Here is a 25,045-nt window from a genome sequence, read left to right as displayed (position 1 = left end):
GCCCCTCGTACATGTCTTTTGCTGCGGTGTAAAGTAAAACAAAAACGCACAGACATTCAGTTTGTGTATTTTATTATTTCTCTGAACTTTAATTCGCCTATTGAAGCAACAGATTGCACAAATAACAGATGTTGCCTTGAATAATTCTTGAAGTTGCATGTCACCATGAGCGACGTCACAGCACATACGCATGTACGTAGGTGCACTTGCACATATACGTCAACCCTCCGGCTTGGAGCGCTGTGCCCACGAGGAGAAAGGCAAACGGCATTGGGTTTGAAATTTCATCTCTTTCCGCAGTGCGTAGCGATGTAATATTTAGCAGACGCGATCGTTAGCACACATTGTATGCACGGTGCTTGTCAGCTCAAAATGACTGGACCTCTTGAGAGGCCCTTTAACTGCAGGCAGGCATGCTTGCTTGCTTTTAGCCTTACGTTCATGTCGTGTAAGCTGATGCAATATGAAGTAAAGGTGTGATGTCAGCGAATTATTACATCGCATTGGTTGTTGCTGTTTTCTGCAAATATTAATTATATTGGGAAGTGGTTGGCCAAAAATATGTCCACAGCACGAAATTTGCTCATGCCAATGCAAGCTTGTTTCATTGCAGGCGTGGACTCTAGGTACTTTGACATGTACGAGCCCCCACAAGAAGTGGCCTGCATTGATCTCGACACCAACACCATTTTCATGTGAGTGTTTCATTTTGGCGTTAATTTTAAAAAAATTTATGTGAGAACATTTCAAAATAAAAAGAAAAATTGGGCCAGGATGGCAGATTGCCCTATTTCGAACAACTTGCTGTTTGTACAGTGGGAAAAGACTACACACTGGTCAGAGAAATTCGCAGTTGAAGCCCAACTTTTCTAATTTGTCTTGTACATGAATTGTCGTGGCACTTAAAATTTCACAGTGTTCACGGCACAGTACACTCGAACCCAGATATATCGAATCTGAAGGGGATCACAAGAAAGTTCGATATTGTTACGCGCTATGCCGAGCATGGAAGAATGCGCCAAAAAGGCGGTGAAGACGACGATCGGGGCAGCGCTCGTGTTGTTGTTCTGCCATCTTGCCTGCAGCCGTCTCTCTTTGTATATATCGTGTAAATATAATTTTCCTATCCCTTTTGCTACTCACATCCCCGTGGCAATATTATAAGTAATTCGATATATAAAATAAAAATTTTATACAAAAAGTTTTAAGGGGATTCTGCTGTTCGTTATACACAATAATTCATTATATGTGGGTGCGATATATCTGGGCTTATCTGTATTGTGTGCACAATAGGGCACCACTAAAAGTGCTTATTTTTACGTGTTTCTATCACGAAAAGGCATAAAAGTGGGAATTGTGCATAAAAACAATGCAAGATGCACAAACTGCATATGTTTCAAAGCATGCAACTCACAACAATGCAAAGCCACTTAAGTGAAAACATCAGGCAAAAAAATATTGTCTTTTAATTGTCACACCATCAAAATCTCTTGCACGCGCTTACTTTCGTTTTCTTGTGTAAAGCCTACAACAGTTTCCACATTGAATTATTGCACTATTTTTTAAAGCAGTTTAGGTCAGTCTATAAAATAATCAACAAAGAGTAAGCCTCAGCCAGTCATCTCCAAAATCTATGATGGATTAGGAAAACGAAGGTGGCCTTTCTGTTGCACGAGCACCATTTGTTGCTTGTGCATCATTATCTGGCTTGTCACATTTTTGTCATAAGCAAAAGTTGTGTTGTGTAGTGATGTCGCTATCAATCTAGCCTAACAATGCTTTTCTTTAGTGTACCTGTAGCAAAAGGACAGACTGGACAGAACATGCCATTCCATCGTGTTGCTAGACTGAAAAAGTGCAGTGCTACTACAGACAATGAAATTTCTTGGGGCATGTCCAGCACTGGACATGTAAAAATCTTACTTTGTTATTTTGGCAGCAATAGAAGAAAAGCCTGTTTCATCCATTAACTGAAATTTTGTAGTACTATCATATCTGCAATATCCTATCTCAATAGCTAATGATGTTTTGCAGTTTAGCATGAGGTGACAGGTTTCATTCCTGGCCAAAGTAGATGCATTTATATGATGGCAGAAGGGAAAGATGCTTGAGCACTTAGATGTTTTAAAGAGCCCGAGGCAGTATAAATTAATCAGGAGCGCTCGTCTGCAGCATCTGTTGTGTCGTAGGTTTTGCTTTGGTATGGTAAACCCAATCAGTGGATCAATCAACCTTGGGCCCTGCTCATAATTTGACCGAATTTTGATTTTGTCTCCCTTTTCCAGTAATGAAGAAAAAAGTTTTCTCACCTTAAAGCTTCTTCCCAAGGTATGTTGCTGACTCATCCTTTCTTGCTTTATTTTTCAGGTTTGTTTTCATGATAAAAAAGTTCTATATTGACCAGCCACACTCTCTTTGTACTTTGCTCGCCAGTTTTGATGTAACACGGTCTAAATGATTGGCGGTTTACTCCCTTTGCAAGGCTACTTTGGGCATCCATTAACTTATGTGTGAGCCACTAATGAATTTTGTTACTGGGAAAGTGAAGTGAGAAAGGCATTTATCCTACAAAATTTGATCATCTGGTTTATCTATATTTTGGCTTTTCTCTCTGAATTATTTACATCGCTGTGTGTGCCTATGGCAATTCTTGCTCTGAGCTGCGCACCACAGGAACAGCTATTTTGCTTGCAGTAGGTGGTGGTCAGAAGAATGCCAATATCATGCTCCTAATTATTGAGTTTATTATTAGCCATGAATGTTGCTGCAGTCCATGACATTCCTTTCTGTTGCTTGATCTACAAATTATGATTAATAGCTTGCCTTTATATTTGGATGCTTGTGTCTTGGCTTACAATGCTGTAAATAGAGAGATGGATGCAGCTTCCTTCTTGGAGAAATAAGTAGCATAACAGTTTATTTGCGTAACCTGCCTTTTGGCATGGGCTCTGATGTTTGACATCTGAATAACATCAGTGCTGGTCAGGCTTGGCTGCTTTTGGCTTCATTGTTTCAGACAGCATGAAATAGATGCTGTGCTGGTTAGTCTTCTTTTCTTTTTGGTGAGGAAAATGGTCCATGCTAGTCTGTATGTTGTAAACCTGCCCATCACGTATCTCGACATATTTAACAGTCGGGATCATCTTTTTAAGTCTATCTGCAAACAAGTCTTCTAAAACGTTCCAACTGCAAGTGCAGATTAGGTTGTGGAACTAGCTTCCAGGTTCATTTGTTGTGTTGTATATTGTAGATGAGGTGGAAATGTATTCAGTACCTTCGCTAATGCTGATTTGCTAAACTAATCATTTTCATGCATGCACTTTCATGCTTTATTATACTTTCCCCCCCCTCTGCCTTACATAAAGCCCGCTTTAGGAATAAAAGGAATAATAAAAATTAAATAAAACAAAAATCTTGTTTTTGTCTTGTGCAGAAGGCAACAAGGACATTGCGTGGAAACCTGCAGTCCTTGTATGAGAAGGTCTGTTTGTATGAAAACAATGTTGCCAGCATCGCAGCTGCAGCTGCACAGAACCCGACTTCAGCTGGGGGTGCCTTGGGACCTATTGACCGAGAAATTGGACTTCACAGGAAGGAGGTAGGGTGTAGAAAACCTTGCAAAGTGATTTATTTAGTTTTGTGATGTACTAATGGTTACCATATCTGTCTGCAGCGTCGATTGGAGCTGGAAATTCAAGAAGCGTTCTTACGGTTTATGGCAGCCATTCTGAAAGACTTTGGTTCCTACTTGAGGCCGATCACCACAGCTCCAAAGCCAGGGGTTACTGACCCAAATTCACTGTTTGACATCAATGGTAAGCTGGTTAATTAACAATGCTCAGCAATTTATCACATTTTGACACGCGAGCTTGTAATATTGGCTTTCTGCATTTGTGTACCTGCTGTCTGTCATGAGCATTGGTGTTCTGATTATCAGCAGCAGTAATTGAACGCACTTTTAGACCGTAATATAGTACGTCAGCAAAGCTCTGTGATATTAGCAGTTTGAGCTCTATGCTGGGATTGCTAAAGCTGGGCGTGTTTAGTATGCAGTACCATAGGCAGTGTACTAATTTTGACCTTCTTCAACCATTGCAGGCTTCCTGAAAAGCCGAGATCGAGCATACCATCGCTTTTATCATTTGATGATGCACACTCAGATGTTCACCCGTTTCATCGAAGAGCGCTCATTTGTCTCGGACAAAGATGTCAGCTTGGCTTTCTTTGATGAATGTACAGAAAGGGTGGATGCCGCTGGTGAATCTGCAGAGCATCTGCTTTTGGAGGTGTGTGTTTATAGACATATTGTGTTTGTAGCCACTGTTTTCAAGCTTGGTACCTTTGTTGAACCAACATGGGAAGTTGTGAACATTATTGTGTGCTTCAGCAACGATTGTTTAAAAAGAAATAGTGGATTCGAGATTAAATGTTCATTTCTGCTGACCAAGGCATCAGAATTCGTGCGATAATTGCCAATATGGTTATTACCGAAATTTAATTTATTAACATTTTAATTAACAACCTAATGGAGCATGTTGTAATTGCAGAATTGACGTCAGCCAGCACTTAAAGCATGACCTTTTGCTAGAAACTTCATGCCTTGCACCACTTTCTCAAAATATGCAGACTCTAAATTTGCTGGGCAAGGCATTGTTGTTCCAGTGAATAGTTTTTTATACTGCAATGTTTAAATTGTAATATTACTTGGTGAGCTTCATACAATATTAAATGAAGTTACGACATAAGCAACACACGGACAAAGGGTGCAGTATGGGAAGACTTGAGGTTCGGAAAGATTATGGAAATAATGCATAAAAGCATTGTGGAACTGTCAATAGATGTTTCAGGAAAGAGATCTTCTGTCACTGCACAAGTGACATAAATAGAACAAGTTCCAGCTGTTAATGTTTCAAGGAGAGAATTGTATGTGAAAGTATTGGTATTGTGAGCTCTGTTCCACTATAAAATTTTTCAAATACCGTATTTTTTCACATATAACACGCCACTGCGTATAACCTGCACCCACAATCACAACTGCCCGGGGGAAAAAAAAAAGAAACCATAAATATGCCCATATAACCCATGGAAATAACTGCATACAACAATGCTCAAATCTTCATAAAAACAATCTCTATACCAGATGCAGGACTCGTCCATGTCGTATCTTCGGCTAGAGGCTCTGTTTCCCATCTCTTTGGTGACACTGGTAATCTTCAGCTTCTGATGTGCTTGAAAGGACTGCCGTTGAGCACAGCTCATCGTTATTGGAGTTCTTGCTCGCCGGCACCGCGTGCACTAGTATTCACTAACTACTGAACATATAACATCGAGCCGGAAAAAAAGAGGAGAATGGACGACCATGATAGAGGGGAGAAAGGAGCTTCAACACACAGGGTGGGGAGAGGGTGGGTTTCCCTAGGGGATAACAAAATGTTAAATGATGGGAAACTTTACCTTGAAGTGTGGCTTCGGGGCAGTGTGCACAGCACTCCCATGAAGCCACAACTCAAGGCAGAATTCACATTGCCGTGAAGCCACACGTCAAGGCAGAATTTGCATGTAATCCAAACCTGGCTTTACTGTTAACTGTACCAAATTTTTGGTTCGGGGTATACGCGAAAAAATATGCTATTTGGTATATTTGTTGTATAGATCCGTGCAGTGCCGGCAGTGCCACATGTCAGATGTGCTGCGGAGCCCCTCGTGCTCAATACCACTCAAGCGAGCGCCTCACTGCTTTGTTTTCGGCGCAATAGGGGCGCTGAGTGTGCCGCGGATGGGCCACCCCAGCTGACATGGTTGTGGACTTCATTCTGCGAGTGTTTCTGCCTTACTGCATGCGCTCCCCAAGGTTTGGCCGATGCGGGGATCACACACACAGCGCCTGATTCGCAGAACGGTGCTGTGTCGGCCTGGGCTGCCTTTGTCGGTGCAAGGTTCATTCAGGTTGACAGGACCAATCGAAATGATAACCTGGTGCAGACAGAGGGAACTGCAACAAAAGCAGTGCGTAATTCAGAAAGTGCGAAAGCTTGCGCTAAGATCGGGCTGATTAGCCGCTGGAAGGCACGCAGATCGTGTTGGATACGTGGAGACAAAAACTTAATGCCACTTCAGCAGTCGTCAGCCTAGCCCGTACGCGTGATCTTGGGACCGATCACTAATGAGCCACCGGTACAAGCATATTAGCGGCAAGCATTCTGTGATGGCCTGTGCCATGTTGCCACGTTGCCCAGTAGCTAATTTTCGTCATGGTCTCACTGCCAAAGCCACGAAACCTCATCGGCACTGCTTCGTCGAGCGTTGGTGACTAAAGCTACAGTTTGGTACCGAGTTGACGCAGTTCTGTTAGCAGCAGCAGCAGCACGACACTCGGAAGGGCCAACAAACCGCCTCACAAAAGAAAGCGAGTGTATGGGATGGCAACAAAGTTGTTTGCAGCCGCCATCTTTGCGGCACACTGTACTATTCCTGATGCCGTTCATAGATGCGCATTGCTCTTTTTGTAAATTTGGGCAACCCACCACAAGACTAGCTTTGGATTTACACGGTAGGCACGAAAGTGTCATGTGACTAATGTTCTGACCGCCCGGCTGCATACATTTGTGTGGACAGTGGATTGACAAGGAGGGGGGGGGGTTGCCTCGCACAAATTAGCCGTGGTTCTTCCGATTTTAGAACCTTTGACAGATGGCAAATGACCCTGAACCCGACAATAAAAAGGCGCCTGCTCGTTACCGTTGGTGCCGACTACGATTGACCTTGCACAGCACCGGTGATCACTACACGCGGAGTGGTGATTCTGCCACGTGATGCACGGTGCGCACTTTCATCTGTTGAGCAGATTGGCCTTATGATAATCCACTTGCTATAAAGATGAGAAAGCCTTTCTGTATTTTGGAGGAAAGCTGGAAAGCGAAACTATCTATGCAATAAAAGGTTGCCATAAAAGACAGGTCTGCTATTGAACTGAGAGCCTCATTGGTATTCAGTCCAACATAACGTCACTAATTCTTTAGCTTCAGAGGCAAAGTAGCACTTGATTCTATTTGACATTCGCCTGAAAAAAAAATATATATATATTTTCCAGACCTTTATATACTAGAACCGAAAAAAAAAAAAATTGTGGGTTTTCACGTGCCAAAACCATGATCTGATTATGAGGCACGCCGTAGTGGAGGACTTCGGAAAATTTGAACCACCTGGGGTTCTTTAACGTGCACCTAAGTCTAAGTACATTTCGCCCCCACAAAATGCGGCCGCCATGGCCGGGATTTGATCCGGCGACCTCGTGCTTAGCAGCCCAACACCACAGCTACTAAGCAACCACGGCCGGTTACTAGAACTGAGCTGTAATTGGTGCTGGCATACTAATTTCAAGTTCCCTTTAAAAAGAGCAGACCATACTGTATGTATATCTTGATTTCTATGTACCTAAGTTTGCTACATTTTTGTTATGCAATGCTAGGAGACTCCCGAGCATGTGCAGCACCGTGTTTTCTTGGCCAAGATTTGCAAGCATTAAACTTTGTGACAAGTTTTCTGGTATTTGATATTCGATTCTGTATTTGGTTTTTTTTTTTCTTGATTTGATTCAATATTCCATTAGAAATCTACTATTCTGTATTTTCACACACCTAGTTTCAAGTAATGCTCATCATCTAGTCTAGACGTAGTAGAACTCTCAGTGAACGTTTAATAGTTAAGCTTAGGTAAAGGGATTAAAATTGTAATCACTTTTGATGTCACCCTCTGACAGTGACTCAATTGTCTTTTTTTCTGCCCGCATTCAGGTGGCAGGATCTATGCAGAGCCACGAGCACACAGTGTTCATCTCGGCACCCGAACCGCCACTAGTTGAAGGCCTGAATGGGAGCCCCGGTACGTTTGGGGCTCTTAACCCGGCCCTGTTTCACCGGCAGCCCGCCATGTCACTGCTGCGAGTGGTGCCAGAGTTCCAACCATCAGCGAGTCCTGTTGCTCGGCGCACGAAGCAGGAGGTCAAATCTGCCCTACGAGTGAGTTCGGCTGCCATGCGAAACATAACCCTAAGACACTAATTGGTGTAGTGTGTGGTGTGACTGCTGATCACAGGGGTCTGGGGGTTACAACTCCCAGACTCCCCTGTAGGTGCACCACTGACTGAAGGGATTGCAGCATTTTTCTATAAATGAAGCACCAGTTTACGACAAATGTGGGTCCTTATCTAACTGCGCTAGTGATCCTAGAAGTGTCGTGCTCTGCACAACACTGCTGCCTGCATTGAGTCAGAGGCCAACGCGGAGGGGGCAGCACACCTCCCATAGAAAGCATTGACATAGCAGTGGGGTGAGGCAGAGCCAGTAAGTTCTTACGTAGGAAAGTTCAATATAATTGGCCAAAGTATATTTTCTTTCATGTTAATATGCAATACAACTTTTTTTACGGCGAAGCTGTATATGGCTAGGTTCTGGCAGATCGCGTCCGTGGCCATAATGACTCGTAGAGCCAATTTTTGGCTTCGAAAACTCGCGTCTCGTTCACTTGGTATATACCAAAATTGGCATGGAAGGGTATGAATGTATGACTAACATGACTGATATGTCATGACATCAATAACTTTACATGCTCGTCAGCTACGTCACGATTAACAATAATAAAATCACGTGCGGCGCATACCCGCATTGGATATCTGGGTGTGAGCCAGGGACAAGAAAGAAGGAAAGAAAGAAAGAAAGAACGAACGAAAGAAAGAAAGAAAGAAAGAAAGAAAGAAAGGAAGGAAAGAGAGAGAGAGAAAGAAGAAAAAAAAAAGGAAGGAAAGAAAGAAATTACGTGTGGCTCATACCGGGGCTGCACATTTCAGCTTCACTGGTTTACTATCTGTATGGGGTGCATGGGCGGTGAATTTTTTCTTGCAAGCGGCTGACTACAATTTACTGGTTATAGAAGGGATATAATGGGAGCTGGCACCCTACTTTCACAGCAGCTGTGCCAATTCTACCCTCAGGTTTTGTAATTTTTATCACTTAGGAAAGCTCTGTTCCTTGTGAATGTGACAATTTGGATGCCTTGGAACTCAGTACTTGGAGACTATGACCTTTAAAATATGGAATGGCATGTTGAGGATAGGTCAGTGATAAACATCTGAAATTCAGTTTTAGCAGTATGGAAAGGAAAGAGCTGTTTTAGTTGTAAATAAAGATATTGTTAACATTTACCTCAAAAATGAGAGGAATAAAGCTCATCATGTTTAATAGATTGCTGGTTGTGAGCAATAGGTGGTTTCTACATGTGGTCATATGATAAGCTTCTGTGTTAGTGCTCAAAAGTACTTTAGCTGTATCTTGGAGTGGAGTGGTGTTAAGCAAAAATGATGTGTTTAACTATATTTGCAGGCTGCTCGGATACAAGCTGAATGTCCTGTCAGTTGGGCTAAGTAAGTTCATAGTATCTTGTCATCTCCTTGTTTTCCTGGTTCAAGCATATAAATGCATTATACATATGAGCGGAGCATAGTGTTTCTGGCTTTCGCATTCAGTGGTGCAGCAGTGCACATCCGACAGAGCAAAGGTAATGTAAGGTCACAAAGGAGGCTCGCTTTTACCCATTCGAACCGTATTGTAGCAAACACTGATATACCGAATTTATGGATATACTGAACTCTTGCTGAAACTTTACAAGGTTAATATGCTCCAAGAGTCTTAATAATGAACCCAGGTGAGTGCGACATAGATAGATATATTGAGCTTTTCCCTGCCAGAAATCACTCGATTTGGAGGCATGATGTGGGCTTCTTTGAAGCAAATCGGCAGACAGCGGTGGCGTGGTAGGTATGAACTCACTCCCTCAACCACACGTGAAAATGTTACGTCAAATGTGCCGAGTGCACCTGTCAGCATGGCGACATAAACACATGATGGCATGGCGAACCTTGGCACATGGCTTCCGAGCTAAGGTGGTGTGCACCGGCGTGCTGAAAGTCTCGGAGGCTGTGCCTGCGGTGTCTGATCTCGGAGGCCATGCTCAGCACTTCGTCAATGCTGCTGGTTCCGCATGGCGAAGTTGCTGTTGTTGCACGTGATTCAGCATTTGGCATGGCTAAAGGCACTGGTGAAAAGCTTAGACGTAAGCGACGTCACACTGGACATTATTCAAAGCTGTTCGGATGTGGGTTCATTCATTAGCATTTTTGGCATAACATTCACAAACAGTGTACCTCCACTGAGAACTGAAACAGAAGAGTGGCTGAAGGCAGTACTGCTGAACTCATTTAAACGCTGAAAATCAGTTTAGCACAGTTTTATATATTTTTGTAAACAAAAGGCAGTGAACACTGAAACCATTTTGACTCCTTGTAAAAAAATGTTGTTTCAAGGCCACCTCCTCGCTAATCGATTTCACTCCTAATGTCTGCCATTCTGCGCAGTACACCTCTGACATTCTACGCACTCCACCCACTCCTGGTTGCCCACTATCCTGATGATGATGATCGCTTAGGTGTTTCCCTTTGTTTAGGGTGATCTGCGGGAGGATGAAGCCCGGTACTGACCTCTAAATTATGAAAAAGAAATTTGTAGAAAGAGAGAGAGAGAAAAAAAGGAAATATTCTTTCTCTTTCTGCCAGTTTTTCTGGGCACACAAGCCTAAGCCACCTGGCGTTGGCTTTTCACCCTCATGCAATTATTGGCCAAACTTCATGTGAAATAATTCACACAGTAATTTGTAGATAATAATGCTCTTATAGCGATAATTCTTATGTAGACAATATTTTATTTATACTTTGCTTGTTCTAAGTGTGCTTGTTAACTGTGGTTTTGCAGGCTAAACCATTTTTCAGCTTTTTGTGTTTCCCATGCTACCTTTTTTTCCCATTCGAGCCTGAGTATTCCCCCCAAATGTTTTATTTGTTGTGTCTAGTACATTTTCTTGTTCTATTTGAATTTTTCCAGGTGTCTTGCTGGCACAAGCTATAGTGTTTGGTTCATGCATATACCAGCCTACACCAAAACCTTTGCGTCCAAAGCCAAGGCCCTACGTGTGGCTGATGAAGTGTTGCAGCGCATGCAGCAATTGAAGCTGCCAGCTCCTGACGAGGTTAGCTCCTATATATTGTCTATAGTGCAGCTTCCTGTCCTCCTGATATAACGGCCCATTGTTCTATGTGTTGTATCGTAGCAGACTGGCTTCAAGTGCACTAATGCCTTTGAGTTTTTCCTAGTCTTTCTTTTGCTATTGGGCTTGTGACATGGTGAAAGTATAAAGGATCTAACCTGGCGCTGTGAAAAATGAAACTGCGGAGAAGAGAGCGGGCACATTGCTTGAAGAAAAACACAAATTATTTTACTTTTTATAAAATTTATTAACTTATGCATTTTTTCTCAGGTGAGCACTCACTGAGATGATTCCTCTTCAAAAGATGATGTGCATTTTGCATTTGCTTGATGCCCATTTTGATGGACATCGTTATCGCAGCGATGCACACTTCAGATATTATCATGTGTGACCTTAACAGTATGTTGATATGTGTGTTCTACCCACCGTGGTTGCTCAGTGGCTATGGTGTTGGGTTGCTGAGCACGAGGTCGCGGGATTGAATCCCGGCCATGGTGGCCGCATTTCGATAGGGGCGAAATTTCCCCTATTTGTTCCTTGATGTCTATGTTTGTTGGCTTCTTATGATATGATTAATAAAAATCGAGCCCCTCGGTTCCCTTTCTTCTTGTTCACTAATGTAGTCTGGAGCTTTGTGGGCATACTATGCACACCTTTACTGTTCTGCTCTGTGTAATCAGTATGATCAATTTATGTAATGAAATGAAAGTTGTTTTCTTAGTGACACCAGTACAAACAGGATAGTTATAAATTCTACTTAATTCCAACAAATCTGGTCATTTTGGTTGGGTCGCTATGTTTTCAGCACATATTGAAGCTGCCTAATTAGGTTGTTTAAGACAAGACTTTCGGTAATGTTGTTAAACCAAGCATTTTCTGGCTTCCCAGCACAGAGCAATAGACTACTGAATGAAGGGACATTGAGAGCAGTCGAGGTGTGGTTATGTTATGTATAATGGGCTACTGTGTTGGTAGGGGCTGCTTCAAGGTGTCTCAGGCCCAGTCTCTAATGTATTGGTCTAATAGCTCGGGAACACACTCTTCTCTTCTTTAGCCAAGTGTCGATCAGTTTTATATCTGCTAACAATTTCATGAAGGTTTGTGTCGAATGGGACATAGTATTGCATTGCATGTATATTCGTTTGTGTGAAAACTCATAATTCTTTTTTGGACCAAATTTTACTTGTGCTAAGGTAGTTCAGACTACTGATAATGTAAATAATTTACGGCCCCTAGGAATTTGAATGAACACTAGTTGGCTGTATTAAGAAACAATATAAATCATGGCAGTTACCTCATTTTCTATGAGGTGAAGTTTCAACATTGAAAACACTAAAATAATAAGTTTAATGGCCTTGGTTTTTCTTGTGCAACCAAAACCAATAATTTTATCTTTCTTTATGCTTTTCAGGTCTCTTATCGCATCCTTATGCTGCTTTGTGGCCAATATGGTCAGCCAGCTCTTGCTGTCAAAATCCTTTTTGACATGAAGAAGCACGGCATTCAAGCCAATGCGATTACCTATGGCTACTATAACAAGGTAATAGGCTATGTTTACTGCGTACTCATTTATTTGTCTTGTCCTCACTTTTGCTTTTTGTTTTCTTGTTAGTGTGCATGCTTTTTTTGGGGGGGTGGCTAATATTATTGTAGTATAGGCAAAAAGGCTGAAGGTTCTGTGCTATAACAATGCATTGCTAGAAACTGTGTGACAGATGGGCCACATTGAATGAAATGGAACAAACAATATAATGAATAAGGGCGCTTGAGGGTTTTCCTGTGTGAAACATCTGTCGTGAAGCTCGTAGCATTAGTTTGTACAACCATGCCAAGCTCCTAATGTGTTCATTATACCTATGCCACTTGGAAAAAGTTAATGATAATAGGCCCTTGTGATCTTAAGTTCCTTGATTCCACTAATTTTGGATCCAGTGGCCACAGATACAGCTTTAATGCTGTAAACGTAATGATGACATTTGGGCTATCGGTAATTTTATAGGTCATTGAAGAAAATACACAAAATTTTCACTGCCAACATGAATTAAATAAGTTGTTTGTGATGGTAACTTTTTACAGTGAATACCGAGCTTATATTTATGTCTGCCGCTTAATGCATTAGCTGGCCGCAGTCAAGGAAGTCATTTTATGGAAGGCCAGTGGCTTTGAGTGGCCAGTGGCTTGGCTTGGTTGGACCACAGTCGGCAAGCCAGCTGGCCGATCTTGCGTGATAACATCGATCGCAGAGTTGTGTGTTCACGCCCGTGCAGTGAGCGTGCATGTAATTTATTTTTGTTCCTTTGTCTCGTATCGGCACTACAAGATGTCGATGGGTCATCAAAATCAGCCGGAGACCCAAAGGCACCTCATTTGCATTTCTTTTGAATAGACCTGATCGCGATTTTTTTCGTCAATATCTGCATGTCGGCTTATAACGAATATCGGATATAACAAAGATATTTTCATGGCTGATGCGGCTTCGTTATAACAAGGTTCAACTTCGTGATTAGCAGCAGCGCAAAGGAGAAGGACGAAGCGAGACGACAAACATGGTGCTTAACGTGAACCTTAAAGGGACACTAAAGGCAAATACTCTATTGACGTAGACTGTTTAAATACTATTCCAGATACCTCGCAACGCTTGTTTCTTGCAAAGAAAAAACTTAGTTTACGAGAAAATTGCATCTGAAGGGTCCGAATACCTTTATGACTATTCAAATCTCCCGCCACGCCAACCGGGGAGTGGTGACGTTGCATACGCCATCACCCCCCTTTGCTGCCATCAGTCAGCAAAACGGCGCCTGACAGATGGCGGTATGAGGTGCCGCTGCAGCTGCCTTTGGTCAAGTGACGTGGACCGTTTGGGCATCCCACGACATCGCATGGAAGTGAAATTCTCTGGTACTTACAGCGAGTTTCACGGGCCAGCAAAACCAGCGCAGCACTACGTGATAACAAACTCCTGAAACGCGAAAGCACAGTCGGCGTGGAGTTGAGCGAAAACTAAACCTTTCGACCGCCCGAGTCGTTGTCAACGGTGTAATGTCAATGAGTTCTTGTTTCTAAAAATAAAATAGAACTGGTCAAGTAGCATTTTTTTTCGTCTTATAATACAGTACAATGGTGTTTTTATCTTACTATATCTTACTATATCTTACTATATCTTACTATATGTTGATTTTACGCACTTTACAGCGACTATTTTAGGCCCCTTTACAGCCCTGTCACATCTACTTCTCAGAATTCATCACTTCACTGCGAACTAACAAACACTGGCATGGCGCTCTTTGGCCATACCTGGCCCTTGCGCCACTAAACCACACACATTCATTCATTGGTGTTTTTATAATGAGTAGTTGAGTACTAGTGACCCAATTTAAACGAGGAGTGCCTTTGTCATCGCCCAAGTACTTGAATGTCCCGGGGGAGTCTCTAATTGTGTCCTGCATTTACCTAAATTTCTCGATTACTAAGGCTCTGTTCGCGATAATATTGACACCTTAGAGATACTTGAGCACTAAGCCATCAATTTTCTTTACTTAGTATTTGCCTTTAGTGGCCCTTTAACCAACTTGCCCAACTCGCCGCTCTTCTAAAGTTCAACTGTGTGTGGCTGTTTCAACTTTCAGTTTAGAACCAGACTTGACCTTTATATATTTATTTATGTTTTATTTATTTATTTGCCTATTTACTTATTTATTTATGAATGGGAAAAATTGTCATCCACCAGAATGTAGCACGAAGCTACAAAGGAAACCCATACAGGTTTCTCAGATAAAATGCTTCGCAGTTAAGGAAAAATTCGTCCTGGTCCGGGATTCCGCAGAACTGATTTGCCTTAATTATTTATTTACCCACCAGGCCCTAGGGCATTAAAGAGGGGAGAGGGTACAAGGTTAATTAATGCAAAACAACAGCAATGTTTGGTGAAGAAACATTACTTGAGTGCAATATTTTTACTTGAGAAGACGTCCACCTCCACCGAATATGTTACATGGGAAGACGCGGACGAAAAGCTATATACATGAATATTTACAAACTGATACGCTGCACTTGGGCAAAAGGCAACAGCCTGCGCTAGCTTCAAATCGTCATCGTCTTCAGACCACTGGCCTCTTCGTCATCATAAATACTGGTCCGTAGCAATGTTATCCTCTGCTACATCATGTTTTGTGGCCTATGACAGATTAGTTGCATTGAAGCTTTTCTATTGCCACCGCTTCACCCTGTCTGGCATTTCTCTTGCAGGCAGTCTTGGAGTGTGCATGGCCCACAGGGGACAGTGCTCATTGGGCCAAACTGCGCAACGTCGTGCTAGCAGTGTCTCAGTTTAAGCGTGCTCTGCGGCGGTCCCAGGGGTCTCTGGGCTGTACAGTACCTGATGCCCCGCGTAGTGCGGGCAGCAGCCGCACCAGTCTTGAGGAGACCCTGCGGCCTCAGCTTGACCCAATGGCTATGACTCCGGAGCTGCTGCCTGAGCTGCTCACCAAGACAGATGACCGATCCAGCTCTGGTTAGACTGTGACCCATTTGTCATCTGCTTTGTCACATGAAAGTTGTGACCAAATGCTGCTCAGTCTATGCCTCCAACTTCTTGACCATCCAAGCATGTTACCAGCACTGATGCTTGACTGTGCAGGGGGCATGGAAACTAACAGGACTGTGCAGTCATATTTAGCTTGTATCTATTGCCAGAATCATTTCGCATTGCATTCAGCTTCCATCTATGTGGAACTTCACCTCATTTTTATATTCTCGGACTGATTTTACTGTGCTAAAGGAAAATCGTGCGCCTACAATAACGGAAGGTCTGACTCATGTTGAGACTGCTGTTTTCTTTCTGAAATCATCGCTCTGCTAATAGTGCTCAGGTTTGTTGATGCTAAGGGTGCTTCGGTCATCTATTAATTCATCGATTAATTCATCAGTGCCCTGGTTGCTACTGCACAGTACTTTTTAAACAACCTTGATCACAAGTTCCAACAGCTGCCTTTGCTAAAAGCTGTTATTGCTACATTTATATGTAAAACTCACTCTTCATATAAAATTTCATATTACTACTTCTGGAGTCCTCCATAACTTTTTTGCCAACTAAGAATAGCCAGTCGGAAAAGATTTGTCAGAGATGACTTTGCAAAGCACTATTATTTATATCTGAGTGCTTTTTTGTATGGGACACTCAGTGCCATTTCGTACAAATGTAATGTGACCTTTTTTGTACTACAAATTTCCCAGTGGTGCCTCTTACAGGGACCCCGATATTACTACGATGTGCACCTGCATGGTGTCGCAAGTGCATATGTTGTAGTGCATGCAGGCACACCTTGTGGTAATCGCCTGTTCCGCTATTCTAAAGAGATTGTATTCTTAGCTTGCGTTATATATTGTTCACATTACATTCATGCGAGTATGGTATTCTTGACTCCCCTGCCCTTGTCGCAAGTCTGTAGACTGACCGGGGAGTTGTTGCTGGATGTAGATGCAGCGGCCAAGCCGAGGGTTCACACTGCTGCAGGAGGCCAGTCAGATGCGGGTTACGGCTCGACCAGCCAGGACGAGACAGCCAAGGCATCGTGGCAGGAGCTGCCAGTTGTTCCTCAGCCAAGCAAGGAGAGAATAGGCAAGCCCTGACCTTTTCAGTATTGGCAGAAACTTCAGCGCGTCAGTGAATTTCCCATGTTCAGGAATGTGGATATAGCTCATAAGAATCGCATTCCCTTGTTAATGCGGTCACAGACACTTTCGCTGCTTGTCAATGTGCTTGCATTCTTAAGGTACTTCACGGTCTTTCCGGGGGGGAGGGGGCTGACTATCTACCCATGTCTCTATGTATGTTTGTATCTGTTTTCCCACCAACCTGGGTCACTGTGTAGTCCATGGTCGAATGGTCAGAGCATCGAGCTGCAGTGCTGAGGGAATAGGGTTCAAAACCTGCTGTTAGACCAACTTGTACATGTCCACATGTACACAACTTGAGTGTACATATGAGTGGCAATGTGTACATATGTGCCACTCTTCAATGAACCTCTTTCCCATCGACATAGGTCACTGTAGGTGTGGAACTGAGTATGTACCACTGTTCAGTGAAACTCTTTGACACCGATTTGGAGCACTGGGTAAATGCCACTCGGTCTGTGCTGGTATTCAATGAACCTCTTTGATGCCAACTTGGGTCGTCGGAGATTCTTTAAATTTCTCCGATGCTGGGCGGAATTGAACCCACGTCACACAAGTTCCTCAAGGACAGCAACCCGATGCCTTAGCAGGCTGCACCACAAATGCACTGGGTATATGCCACTTTTCAATGAACATCTTTCACCCCAATGCTTTAGCGAGCTGTGCCATGAATGTACTGAATATGTGCTGCTCTTCAGTGAACCTCTTGCCAACTTGGGTCGCTGTGTATATCACACTGGGTGTGTAGCAAGCGAGGGAACGATTCTCAGCGTTCGCACACACCAGCACCATGTCTCCCCATCTCGGAGGCCACACGCTAACTTCTCGGCAGTGCCACTAGAGGCCGGCACTGCCGGGTGCAGTGTGTTTGTAAAGAAATGCGAGAGAGAAGCCTTGCTGCTGCACGACGCATTTCTCAGCATTTGTACGCTCTGGTGCGCCATGCATTTCAGAGGCCACACGCAGCCTTGGTGGCAGTGCCGCTAGATGGCGCCGAGTGTTCTTAGGTCGTGAAGGTGGAGTCCAGCTGCAGCACACAGCTCATACATAACTCATTTTGACGGTGGCAATACATTGTGTCGCTGTATTGATTCAATGCTAAACGCATTCCCGTTGACTGGCATCATGAGATACTGAATTTCTCTTGTCATCATGCTTCTTAAAGCTTTTTCTAGATGGTGTAACAAGACTGTGCTGGTCATTGCCTTGTAATACGTTAAGGTTCATCAATTAGAATGGTGGCACAGTGGTTCACTGTGCCACCATATGCATCTCCATTAAGAAAGCACTGATGGCTACACTCTCCTACAGGGTAACCTATCTAGACGCTCAAGCCTGCATTAACAGTGATCGAACAAGGAAAGTTGCCCTGGGTATGTATTCTGCAGCAATCCACTTCGGCGATACTATCGATTTGGCCGCGTCTTCAAAAATCAGATGAGCTCATTTTCTGGTTAAGCACATGCTCAACCAGCCAATGAGCTCATCTGATTTTGCTCAACTAGCTAATCAGCTCGCACGTGATGGCAAAGGCGTGGCAAAATCGATAGTATCGCCGAAGCAGATTGTAGCAGAATACGTCCCCAGATGTAGGCAAGTAACCTTGTCGAAACGTTGGCTTCAGTGACATTTCTTGTTCTAACAGTGTTAATCACTTCAAGCCTCCATCTTCTATGAACCCCTCTCTTGGTTTTGGAAGCCTATATGAAGTGTTTTAGAACTTCATACTCAGTCCACCTATTGGAATAACACCAAGTTCATCGTTCAGATAGCATTCATTTGTGAAATCGAGCATTTTTTACAAACTGTCATTGCAGCTCCCCAACAGAGGCAAAGGAGGAGTGGTGCTGTGGTACAAAGCATGCGCTTTGAGGAACTGGACTTCACCGAGTCGGATCGATTCCGGAATCGGGTTAACAGCTTGATCCGCGGTTCGGTCGGAGCTCTTGGAAGTGCATCATCATTGACAGACGCTATAGGTACCCCATTGTCTGAGTGTATTGTTTTTCCTGCATCCAATTTGCTGTTCGTTCTCTTGTTGAAAATTGTAGCTGTTGGGCCACAAAGGATTTCATGCAAATCTAGAATGCTATGCCACCAGTCCCAGTATAAGAGTAATCCACTGTATAAACTGTAAAGTGAATATGCTCACTAATAAAATATTTTGTTATTGTGTTACATTTGGTTAAGTGTTATGTTTATAGTATGACATAAAAAGATTGCTCGTGCATGACAGTTCAACAACCTAATTGAAAACATTCTGTTAAAGTTTCCTTGTTGCCATGTGTTAAGCTTACAATAGTCGTTAGTGACCAAGTAATGGAAACTACGAAAGGAATAACAGCATAACAGGAATAACAGCTGCTGCTTTGTTTAGTTTTTTTTTTTTATCACACATCCTGTGTTCGCAGAATTCATTTTGAAGCAAGTTGGTCGCCTCCTTCTTCCCACCTTTTTTAATCTGTGTTGTCATATTTCCGTTCTATTGTACTTTTGTTATCCACAATCTTGAAAAGCTATGTAGCAAGAAGCAATAATTAGAAAACATTCATTTTTGTGATGGGCAGTTCTGCTTTCTTTATTGCATTTAGGTACTGGCTGCACATTATGCGTAAGTACACCATTTGCGAGGACTCATATCTTGTTTGTTCACAGTTTGTGCATCTTTGTTCATCTTTGTTCATAGGCAAAGAAAGGTTTGCTTTAAAATAATTTGCAAAAGTAAGTACCTTACTGACTGCTGAGGGTTACAGGTAGGAGAGGGCACTCATATGTGCACATATGGATTATCACAACCATGACTGCACAATCGCATCAGTGGTACCACTTGGCTCCTGCCAACGCCTGCGGCCGCTTGAATATCCAATGTGGGCACATTTTGACTATTTCTTAGGGATGCCCTCTGACCAGGTGTGTTTGCTAGTATTGCTCTGCCCACGCAGGAAAGCAGGAATGTTTTAACTGAAAGACTTGTTTGAATCATGAAGCCTCAAAATGCATTGAAAACATAGTCGACCGACAAACATTTTTAGATTTGCGTGAATAGTTAAAATTTTAAATTAACCAAGTTTGAATTATTGTGAGTACACTGCATTTGTGTGCTTATTATGAATCTGTAGTGTCAGCTGAGTGATTCCCCTCTCTCGTGGTTGTCGCAAAGAACCTCACCATCCCTTTTCTCATCCTTTGTCCTCCTTCAGCAGCTCAGAGCCTGGAAGAGCTAATGTGTGCATGTCTTTTTGTGTAGTGCCTTCTGCGGGGGTCCTTATTACAAGTGAAGCCATGCGGCAAAATGCCTTCCTGCGTAGCAATGGTGGCATTATGGCAGACAGGCTGCAAAGTGGTCGGCGGCGCTACCATAGCGCGAGTGACCGTGCCAACCAGCGGAGGCCCAATAACATGTGAGTAGCTCTACAGTGTGGACTCCTCGCATGGGACAGAAGCGTGCAGGGGTTGCACAAAGGAACAGCTGAGGTCTCTGCTACTGGTAGCTCAGTTTCCAAGCAAGTTGCAGAAAAACATGCCATGCTTGCATAAATGTAACACAGTTGATATGTTTTGAGGACTAAACAAAATATATGTGTGTACATATGTATATATACTTCTGCAATTAACCCATGGCCCTCAGTCCCCAGTGGCTGCGAAGCACCTGACCAAGGCGGCGGTCAGACCTGCGACGCGCCAGATGGTGCTAAGAATCTCTGGGTCTGGACAGGCCGCCACTGGAATCTGAACCTGGCAACGTTCAACACGTGCACCCTCTCAAGTGAGGCTAGCTTAGCAGGCTGTTTGAGGAATTATCAGGCATTGCCTGGGATATTATTACCCTTAGTGAGGTTAGAAGAACTGGTGAGGCTTATGCAGTGCTGACTAATGGCCATGTCCTCTGCTACAGAGGTCTTTCAGATAAGAGAGAATTCGGGGTAGGATTTCTAATCCATAAGGACAAAGCGGGCAACATTGATGAATTCTACAGCATTAATGAGAGGGTAGCAGTTGTCGTAATAAAGCTGAATAAGAGGTATCGAATGAAGGTAGTACAAGCCCATGCCCCAACCTCCAGTCACGATGATGAAGAAATAAAACAGTTTTATGAAGATGTTGAATTAGCGATGAGAAAGGTGCAAACTCAGTATACTGTAGTCATGGGTGACTTCAATGCAAACGTGGGGAAAAACCAGGCTGGTGAGCAAGCAATTAGCAACTACGGCATCGATTCAAGGATCGTTAAAGGAGAAATGTTGGTAGAATTCGCGGAAAGGAATCGGCTCCGAATAATAAATACCTTCTTCCGGAAGCGCACCAACAGGAAGAGGACCTGGAAAAGCCCTAATGGAGAAACAAGGAATGAAATAAATTTCATACTCTCTGCCGATCCGAGCATAGTGCAGGATGTAGAAGTGTTAGGTAGGGTAAAGTGCAGTGACCATAGGTTAGTGAGGTCTAGGATTTCTCTCAATTTTAAGAGAGAAAGAGTAAAATTAGTCAAGAAGAAACAGGCCAACCTAGACGCAGTAAGGGTAAAAGCAGACCAATTCGGGCTGGTGCTTGCAAACAAATATGCAGCTTTAGAACAGGAAGATGAAGACAACATAGACGTAATGAATGAAACTGCTACTAGGCTGATCTCAGAAGCAGCAATTGGAAGTGGGAGGTAAGGCACCAAGGGCAACCAGTAGGTAAGCTCTCCCAAGTAACAAAGGACCTAAAAAAAAAACGACAAAACACGAAAGTGGCAAACTCGAGAGATCAGATAGAATTTGCTGAACTGTCAAAACTGATCAACAAGAAGAAAGTAAGGGATATTCGAAATTATAACGTGGAAAAGATTGAGGAAGCAGTAAAATTTGGACGCAGCATAAATCAATGAGAAGAAAACTTGGCATAGGACAAGGCAAGATGTATGCATTGAGAAATAAGCAGGGTAATATCATCAGCAATTTCGATGACATAGTAAAAGCAGCAGAATTCTATACTGACCTGTACTGTACCCAGAGCAGCCAAGCTACTTTCATTCTAAGTAGTGATGAACAGGATACAGAGGCTCCTTCTATAACTAGCGATGAAGTTAGGAGGAACTTGCAAGACATGACCAGGGGAAAAGCTGCTGGAGAAGATGGAGTAACAGTCAATTTAATCAAAGATGGAGGAGATATCATGCTTGAAAAGCTTGCCGCCCTTTATACGCAATGTCTCATGACCTCAAGTGTACCAGAGAGCTGGAAGAACGCCAATGTTATACTAATCCATAAGAAGGGAGACGTTAAAAAATTAAACAATTATAGACCCATTAGCTTGCTTTCTGTATTGCATTGTATTACTTTCTGTATTGAGGAAGGCACCTCAGAAGTTCTGGCGTTATGTCAATTCATCCACAAAACCGTTATCTTCGGAATCCAATAGTACTGCTGCATTGCAAGCTGATAGTTTTAATTCTTACTTTACATCCGTTTTTACTAAAGATAATGGTCATACACCTCATGTAGCCAACACACCTACTAGACCACCTATTGCAGAAATTGAAATCAATGAACAAGGTGTTTTAAATCTCTTGCTGAATATTGATGTTAAGAAGAGCCCTGGTCCTGACGGCATTTCAAACGAGTTTTTGCGTAGATATGCAGAATGGAACTCTAAATACCTTACTAAAATTTTTCAGTCCTCCGTTGATAGTGGTTGCTTTCCGGTAGCATGGAAACGCGAAAAAATTATACCTATACACAGAAGTGGCAGCACTGCGGACATGGCAAATTATAGACCAATTTCTATTACAGGCGCGTGTTCTAAACTTCTCGAGCACATTATTTATAAAGAATTAGTTTCTTACTTGGACAAACACAACTTGTTTTTTCCTGGACAGCATGGTTTCCGAAAAAAGCTATCAACAACCACCCAGCTTACAGAAATCGTACGTGACCTCTCTGAAACGTTAAACTCTGGTGGTCAAACAGACCTAATCTTCTTCGACCTTGCGAAAGCATTTGACAAAGTGTCCCACCCGAAATTAATCACAAAAATTAATTCTGTATTACAAAGCCCCGCAATTACTCGCTGGTTTTCATCTTACCTTTCTTCTAGAGAACAATATGTTGATTTCGCGGGGTGCACATCACGCCCTTTCTGTGTTGTCACTCTGTCATGTCAATGTCAGCCTCATGCATTGAAGAATTTTTACAATGTGTTAACGTTGTTCTTTTTGCCGCTAACTACAGTGTAGACTGCTTATAACGTAAGTTCCCAGAGTCTCGAATATCCACACTATAAGCGGTACCACACTATAACCAAAACATCTATTTTATTGCGATAATGGACACTCCAGGCACATTTCTGCCGTCGCTGTCACCGTGCTCTAGGTTCCGTATTTGCCTACTAAATAAATTAACAAGCACGGTGTCACGCGCGTACAAGCAAACATGAACACATGTCACTTGTTGACCGCGGAAATGAACTGTCAAAACCCTCGAGCGACGAAGCACGGCGAGCGAATTAACCTTCGTACTATCATGCTTCTCGCTTCAACGCGACCTATACGCGTCGAAAACATGGCGCGCGGCGGACTTTCTCCGTCGCAGATTGCTTTCAAGATAGGGCCAAGGCGATCGTATCGCCGAAGTGGATCGTCGCAGATTACGTCCTGCTTCGGTCCACTGAAACCGTTCCGCATTGCCTTGCTGGCAAAAATCCTTTCCTTCTGTTTGCGCCAGTCCCGAACGCAAATTTCGGATTCTCCGAACGCCCGTGATGCGGCCCGATTTCCGTCCGACTCCGCACACATGATCACTTTGCTTTTAAATGTGGCATCATGATGAACTCGGTACTGCATGCTGATAGAGCAAACGCAGAGAACGTAAAGACAGACGGTAGACTATTGCCTAAGCACGTGTACTGCAGCACATGGAGGAAGCTACGGTAGCTAAGCTCGAGAGTAGCTAGGCTCGACGCGCGTGCGAGGCGGTCATTTTGAAATGCCGACGGCTATATGGTAACGCAGATTTATGGTCATACTTGATTCTAACGCGCACGCAATTTTCGGGCCTGTTTTATCAGGAAAAAATGTGCGCGTTAGATTCGAGTAAATACGGTATTTGTGGCTTGAGGGGAGCGTTTGCCGTCTAGGTTGACTGCCGAACTTCCAGGCAACCGCACTGTAACCAGTATTTTGTGGAAGAACCACACAAGAGGCTGATAAGGGTTCAGCTCACCTAGCATGGATCCGCGCTCGGGCCCGGGGCAGTCACTCGCTGCACGCGTGGACGGCGTGCAGCGGTCTCCGCGGCTGAGTTGAGTTGCAGCCAGTTGCAAGCTCGTCAGCTTGAAAGACAAAAACCCATTGGGAGAATGCTGCTTCTCCTGAGCGGCGGAGAGGGAGTCTCGCTGGTTCAAAGAAAGGGGAAAGGAGGGAACGGGGTGCCTTGGCTGCGGCGTCGTGGACAGGCATGAAAAGCAGTGGGAGTGGTGAAACGTGCCCTCTCCCCGCTACCCTCTGCGAGCATGTGATCATCGTGTGATAACTGCATGGCCACTGCGAAGATATCCAAATCTGCGTGCATTCCCACAAGGTGTCTGTTTGCAAAGAATTTTGTACAGGCTGCTTAACATGTTTTGGTTTCTGTTTCTAAAGTCGTTGAAAATTGCAGTGTACTTAACAGGCTAAACAAAAGTTTGTAAAGACACACTTTTGTTTACTAAGTAAAAAATGTAACAAAAATTATGAGATATACAAAATGTATTGCTGTCTAATTGGCACAATCTCCGAAAAAATCTAAATTTTTGATTGAGCAGGTATTCCGCTACAAAAATTGAATTGCAAGCACTATGGTTGGGCGTGCCGGGCGGCAGCCGCCGATGTTCCGGGCTGGTTTGCGTTGTGGCCGCTTTCACACTCAAAATCCTGTGAAAAGTCAGCGTCCTCCTGCTCGCTGCTGATCAATGCATCGATAAGATCAGCCGCAGAGGCAGTGGAATCTGTGATCTCCCAAAGCGTGCACGCCGCTTCCGGAGTCAGACATTTTTGCATTCTGCTTTGATGATCGCAAAACTTCGGCGCGCGTTTAAAAATCACCGCCTGGCTGGAAAAGAGCGAACTGCTTTGAAAACACAAATATAGTTCTCCTCCTTCACGTTGTGGGGTCTCACATGTGCTCTTGGGACAAAGGAACGACAACACAGTAGTCCAAACAATCAAAAGGGCATCTATTGCATCTTTCATACACTAATACACACTAGCCGAATTACTACCAATACTAGAACATTTACATGGGCGCGCCACAAATCAAGG

At 43.4% G+C, this 25,045-nt stretch overlaps 1 protein-coding gene across 8 annotated transcripts in view; it reads left to right on the top strand.

Annotated features, from left to right (window-relative positions):
• LOC119442594 (DENN domain-containing protein Crag) overlaps positions 1-25,045 on the top strand; it is a 91,871-nt gene that overhangs the window by 29,639 nt on the left and 37,187 nt on the right. For 7 of the 8 annotated variants that reach the window (XM_049662249.1, XM_037707524.2, XM_037707528.2 and 4 more), the window contains exons 13-25: positions 614-695; positions 2,286-2,328; positions 3,434-3,598; positions 3,674-3,815; positions 4,099-4,286; positions 7,794-8,018; positions 9,378-9,418; positions 10,932-11,076; positions 12,506-12,634; positions 15,340-15,604; positions 16,571-16,711; positions 18,585-18,746; positions 20,015-20,168. In XM_049662249.1, the coding sequence (XP_049518206.1) occupies positions 614-695; positions 2,286-2,328; positions 3,434-3,598; positions 3,674-3,815; positions 4,099-4,286; positions 7,794-8,018; positions 9,378-9,418; positions 10,932-11,076; positions 12,506-12,634; positions 15,340-15,604; positions 16,571-16,711; positions 18,585-18,746; positions 20,015-20,168 (1,882 nt within the window). The remainder of the gene's footprint in view (positions 1-613; positions 696-2,285; positions 2,329-3,433; positions 3,599-3,673; positions 3,816-4,098; positions 4,287-7,793; positions 8,019-9,377; positions 9,419-10,931; positions 11,077-12,505; positions 12,635-15,339; positions 15,605-16,570; positions 16,712-18,584; positions 18,747-20,014; positions 20,169-25,045) is intronic. The other variant, XM_037707529.2, reaches the window with a different exon arrangement.

Source organism: Dermacentor silvarum, chromosome 2 (genome assembly GCF_013339745.2).
Source record: "Dermacentor silvarum isolate Dsil-2018 chromosome 2, BIME_Dsil_1.4, whole genome shotgun sequence".
Classification (NCBI taxonomy): Eukaryota; Metazoa; Arthropoda; class Arachnida; order Ixodida; family Ixodidae; genus Dermacentor; species Dermacentor silvarum.
The sequence above is the reverse complement of the archived record's forward strand: the minus strand, read 5'-3'. Positions and strand labels throughout refer to the sequence as shown.